We start from the raw sequence: 6,399 nt of genomic DNA, 5'->3' as shown, positions 1-6,399 counted from the left end.
TCGCCTGTATACTGTTTATGGTCTGCCTCCCTGCTATTCTTTTGTCTATATGCTGTCGATGGCTTCAGCGCTTGAGAAAGCTAAAAAGACCAGATGTGGAGTTTTCCTAGAAGTGGTGACCACTTCAACAATTAGAATATTTACAATCAATTCTCGTTGAGAATTTTCAGTAACTTCATTTGGTGTGATACAATGACATGGATTATAATAGTTTTATATTGTTGGTTCTAGTAGGATCTAGGGATTTAATCTAAAGGGTATTTTCTTTTTAGTCTGCGGATCTGGTCCGTCGTGTCTAGTAGTTGGATGACTAATGGGTTGTGGTGATTGTTGACTCTTGTATTATATCTGCTTCTGGACTTGTGTATTTCATCTTTGACTGTAGGTATCTTGAGGTCGCGGTGGATTGTTTCGTTGGTAACATACCAGGGTGCATTTATTAGGGATCTTAGCGTTTTCGATTGGAAGCATTGGAGTATTTCAATGTTGGAATTACTTGCTGTTCCCCATAGTTGGATTCTGTAGGTCCAGACAGGTTTTATTACGGTCTTATAGAGCGTAATTTTGTTCTGCGTGCTTAGGTTGGAGCGACGGCCAATGAGCCAGTAAAATTTTGTGAGTTTGTCCCTGAGTTGTTTAGATTTGTCTACGATATATTGTTTCCACGTTAATCTCCTGTCCAGAGTCATGCCCAGGTATCTGACTGTGTCCTTGTTTGGAACTGTTATATTGTTAATGGAGACCTGTGGGCAGGTTTGTTTTCGCAGCGTGAAGGTTTTATGTGTGGATATTTTTTCATTAATTTTGAAGCCCCATTTATGGAACCACTTTTCCATTGAGTCGAGACCTCACTGGAGAGTGGATGAGGCTATTATCGGGTTGGCGTGGGACGCTAATAGCGCTGTGTCGTCGGCAAATGTTGCTATGGTTATTTCTGTCGATATTGGTAAATCGGCAGTGTAGATGAAGAACAGAAGGGGTTCGAGGACACTACCTTGGAGTATGCCTGCTTCTATTGAGAAAGTTGTGGTAATGGCGTCTACGTATTTAACCATGAATTGTCTTTTGGTTAGGTAGGACTTTAAGATGGAGTAGTAAGTGTGTGATAGGACCTTTTTAAGTTTGTAAAGTAGCCCTTCATGCCATACTTTGTCGAATGCCTGTTGGAATACCGCTGAGCAGTATTTTTTCTTTTCGAGGATTTGGCTGATGTTGTGTGTTATTCGGTGAATTTGCTCTATTGTGGAATGCTGCTTCCGAAAACCGAATTGATGATCTGGCAGTGTTTTCAGATCCTCTAGGAGTGGAAGGAGTCGATTCGTTAGCAACTTTTCGAATACTTTTGACAAAGTGGGTAGAAGACTAATTGGGCGATAGGAGCTAGTTTCGTGTATTGGTTTTCCGGGTTTTGGGATGAGCGTAATTAGTGACGTTTTCTGTTATTTTATATAGGTTGGGGTTGATATTCAAGCTGATTCACACGGATTGGTTATCACACCTTTTATTTTGTTTCTTATACAAAACGCCAAATCACACAGGAGGCGTCTAATCACACAGGATGCGTCTTAGCAATTAACGCGTGGTCGACTCCTAAGATAAAGGAGCGTCGTTATGAGTCGTACCAACCTAGCTTTTAGTAACTAGCGGTCATACCAACTTAACATTTCTTAACACTCCCCTTTGATCGCTAGTTTCTACAAGCCCCATAGCTTTGGTAAAATATTGAGTCTTAACTCTATTTAACCCCTTGGTGAGAATGTCGGCAACATTCTCAGAACTAGATATATAGATATAATCTAGTATCCCTTTCGACACGCAGTTCTTAACATAAAAGTAACGCACTTGAACATGCTTAGAACTCTCGGCAACTACTTCATCCTTGGACCCGAAATAGCTCCAATGTTGTCACAGAAAATTTTGCATGGACGCGGACAATATGACGATTGACCTAACTCCCTTAAGAATAAGGACATCCACACAGTCTCTCTAGCTGCCTCTTGCATCGCTACGAACTCCGCTTTGTATGTCGATTGAGATATGATTGGTTGTTTCTTCGACAACCAAGATACTGCTCCACCAGCAAGTATGAAAACATACCCGCTTCTAGATTTCCTATCTATTGCACAGCCTGCAAAATCGGAATCACAAAACACCTTCAAAGGTTGTCCTGTCCTTTGGTATACTAACTTTAAGTCTTTAGTTTTTAACAGGTACCTAAAAATACGTCTCACTGCCTTCCAATCAGACACCGTCGGATTCGCACATCTTTGGCTTAACTTTCCTATTGCACATACGACATCAGGATGGCTTACCGTGGCGACGTACATTATATGCCCCACAGCCTGTTCGTACAACTTGTTGTCTACCGGTTCGTTATCTACAATGTCTAGACCAGCCTCGGCACTCCTTGGCTAGCGGTGTAGACACTCCAACCTCTTGAGTAACGTCAAACAGCTCCAACATTTGACTTATCTGCACGGATTGGTCGAACACAACCGTAGTGCTGTTCGGCTTACTCAAGTGGACGGATAGGAATTGAGTATCAGTTCCTAACATCCTCACATCTAATTTCTCCTTAATCCTAATTTTGAACGCGTGAATCATAGCCTCTGTTCCAAATACAAGAATATCATCCACATACACAGCCACAATGAGATCTTTGGATGCATTCACATACATGCACGGATCACTCACGCATGAGTTCAGACTCATACCTCTCAAAATACAATTTATGTACTTAAACCACATTCTCCCCGCTTGCTTCAAACCATACAAACTCTTTTTGAGCTTACACACATACTGAGTCCTGTCCTTCCCTGGAAGCTTGTAGAACTCAGGTTGCTCCATATATATGTCCTCATCCAAAGGACTGTTTAGATACGCACACTCCACATCAATGTGTTCGTAACACCACTCATTCTCTGCACACAGAGCAAGCAAAATCCTTAGTGTCCTACGCTTTACTATTGGACTAAAGGTTTCTGAATAATCTACTCCAGGCCTTTGCCAGAATCCTCGAGCTACAAGCCTAGCTTTATGCCTATCAGGGTCTCTTTTCATGACTAATACCCACTTACAATCTATTACGTTTCTGTCCAAAGGTCTTTTCACTATGTCCCACACATCTTTGTTCGCTAAATTTTCTAACTCCTTTGCAATTGCATCGGTCCACTTTTGAGCATCTGGCCCCTTCAGGGCATCGTGCACATTCACAGACTCACATGAACCTTACTTTCTACAAGCTGCCGCAACACGAGCACAACTATTACACGTCTTTGGTTTGTGCAATCTCGCTGACCTCCTAGGTACGGTTGGTACACTCACAACCTCTTGCTGATTGTTCTCATTTGTTAGGTTGTCCAGGAAATAATCACTGTGTCCCTTATCGTTTTCACCGTCACTTTGAGTCTCTATATTGCTTGTGTTACCTCCTCCTTGAAGTTCGAAATCTTTAACGTCCCATATCCATTCGGAGAATCTTCTTTTGATGTTCCTTGCATCCACTTTCATGCTTTTATAGGGGAATACATTTTCCTCGAACCTGACATGACAAGAGATTATTACTTTTTTGGTCTTTGGTAGGTAAATTCTATATCCCTTGACCTGTCTGTCATAACCTACAAATATCCCTTCATCCGCCCTGCTGTCAAATTTACCTTCACCTGGGCTTTTCAGGTACCAGACCCTGCATCCGAATACCCTTAGCCTATTGATCTCCTCTTGGATGTCGCATCCCTTACCTTTCCACAATTCTAGTGGGATCTTATCTCCGATAACGGTGGATGGGCATAGGTTCCTAATGTGGCATGCAGTGTTCACGGCTTCTCCCCACAGATAGTCAGGGAGTCCTGATTGGATTAGTAGGCATCTAGACATCTCAACCAGTGTCCTGTTTGCCCGTTCTGAAATTCCATTTTGCTCAGGGTTCCTTGGAACAGTCTTCCTGTGCAAAATACCTCTCTCCTTCAGATAGCTCTCAAAGTCAACTCCTGTATATTCTCCTCCGTTATCGGTTTGGAGGGCACAGATTCTCGACTGATGTAAGGCTTCTACTTCCATCTGGTATTCCTTGAAACACTTGAATACCTTGCTTTTCCTACTGATGATCCTAACGTACATGTACCTGGAGAAATCATCTATGAACGTTAAAAAATATTTACCTCCGCCTAACGATCTACACTGGACTCTGCCGCTGACATCGCTGTGTATGATTTCTAGAGGACGTTGGCACATGTGGTGGGCTGTTTTCGGAAATGGCACCCTTGTCATCTTTCCTTTTACGCAGACTCCACATAGCTCGTCTTGTTTCTTGGATTCCTCCTTCACGCTCCTTATAGGAATCTTCCTCATTGCATTTCCATGCAAATGACGCAGTCTCCCGTGCCACGATGTGGTACCCTTGTATGCCCTCGCCTCAATGACCTCAACGTCTCCGTCATCTTGGCTAGGTTTCTCCTGATCATGCTCCACGGAGAGGCCTGCCATGTGCTCCTCAGCAGGTATCGTCTCAAGATAGTATACGTCGTCTCCAACCTTGTTGAATACGTCGTCTCCAACCTTGTTGAATACGTCGTCTCCAACCTTGTTGAATACGTCGTCTCCAACCTTGTTGAATACGTCGTCTCCAACCTTGTTGAATACGTCGTCTCCAACCTTGTTGAATACGTCGTCTCCAACCTTGTTGAATACGTCGTCTCCAACCTTGTTGAATACGACGTCTTCGTCGTTGTGTGTTCCAACGGCTTCATCCCTAGTACACACTGTGGTAACGCCCTTCTTCGCCAGTTGTCTGATCGAAATTAGATTTACGTCTAGCTCGGGCACCCACAGAGCGTTTGATAGGGATAGCGTCCAGCCACCACAGGACTCAGCCATTTTTACGACGATTGTTCCCCTTCCCTTGACCTCCAGGTATCCCTTGCCGATCCTGATCTGTCCCGTCGCAAGCGTGAATTCCACGAATCGATGCCTATCCGGGGTCATGTGATTTGAGGCACCTGAGTCAAGGTAGCTTATCATCTCCCTGCTCATGTGACTGATCGAAGACAAAGCCAGAGTCGATATAAGTCCCTTGGACCTCGGCCTTTCTTCTGATCCTCTATCTCTTCTGTTGTCCTCCTGTCTCTTCTTCTCCCTTTGATTCCTCTCCTCTTTACCTCCCTTTTGGTCTTGGCATTGATAGGATATGTGGCCCATCTTACCACATTTGTGGCACTTTTGATCATGTGCGTTCCTAGTCTTCGGCCTAGCGCCATCTTTGTGTTGCTTGAACTTCCCTTGTCTCCGGGTCGCCATTGCGCTGCCCCTCTCGGATGATCCCTCCGCCGCGTCCAGCCTTCTTTCCTCGAGTAATAGATCGGATTTCACGACTTTCGCGCTCAGATTCTTGTCGATTCTCGTTGTTCTGAGATAAGTTGAGTAGTCTGGGTTCGCCACGAGGCCGGCTAAAAGAAAACACGCCATAACGTGGTCTTCGATCTTTATGCTTACGCTGGATAATTTGTCGTATGGGTCTTGTATCCTTCCGCAGTACTCGGACGCATCCATGCTAGGGGTCTTCTCCATTGTGCCTAGTTCTCGCATGCATAATACGATGTCCATCGACGTAGATCTCCCGTGAATATCTTCTAATGTCTTCCAGCGCTCCCTTGCTGTTTTCAGGGTTCTAATGTCCCCAAGGTACTCGCGGCGTACATGCCGGAAAATGCTCGCACGTGCTTTATTGTCCATTTTAATGCATTATGCCTTCATCCTTTTTGTTGGCGTAAATCCTGACTGTATGGCATCCCAGCAACCCAGGAAAACCAACAAAGCTTCCGTCATCGTTCTCCAATACTCGTAGTTTCCTTTCCTCAAGATCGGATTCATTTCCTTGTCCACATCGGCCATGTTCTCCTGGTCGGATATGGTGTGCTTTCTCCTCGGATAATTTCACAAAGACTCAAAACTCAAAAATAAATATCTTTCCTGCCGCAGTTTACTGCCCTGGGCCCATAACCTGTTATTATATATAGGTTGGGGTTGATATTCAAGCTGATTCACACGGATTGATTATCACACCTTTTATTTCTGTTTCTTGTATAAATACGTCTGATCACACTGATGCGTCTAAGCAATTAACACGTGGTCGACATCTAAGATAAAAGAGCGTCGTTAGGAGTCGTACCAACTTAGCTTATAGTAACTAGCGGTCATACCAACTTAACATTTCTCAACAGTTGTCTGTGTTTTGTGGGGTGGGAACACTATTTTCTGAGTGTCCACTGTGGGTTTTCGAATTGTTTGTTTCCTTGAAATTAACAACAAAAATGTAATAGTATCCATAGATCGTCTGAAACCCGCATTTTTATTGGACGATAACATTGAACATCATTACACTGAAAAACGCGACGTAATAAT

General features: G+C 43.8%; 1 protein-coding gene across 1 annotated transcript; it reads right to left on the bottom strand.

Annotated features, from left to right (window-relative positions):
• Positions 1–1,868: 1,868 nt before the first annotated feature.
• LOC125385575 (secreted RxLR effector protein 161-like) lies at positions 1,869–2,327 on the bottom strand. The gene has a single exon (XM_048408220.1). The coding sequence runs from the start codon at positions 2,325–2,327 to the stop codon at positions 1,869–1,871; it is 459 nt and encodes a 152-aa protein (XP_048264177.1).
• Positions 2,328–6,399: the final 4,072 nt, after the last annotated feature.

The sequence above is a fragment of the Bombus terrestris genome, chromosome 8 (assembly GCF_910591885.1).
Source record: "Bombus terrestris chromosome 8, iyBomTerr1.2, whole genome shotgun sequence".
In the NCBI taxonomy this organism is placed as follows: Eukaryota; Metazoa; Arthropoda; class Insecta; order Hymenoptera; family Apidae; genus Bombus; species Bombus terrestris.
The sequence above is the reverse complement of the archived record's forward strand: the minus strand, read 5'-3'. Positions and strand labels throughout refer to the sequence as shown.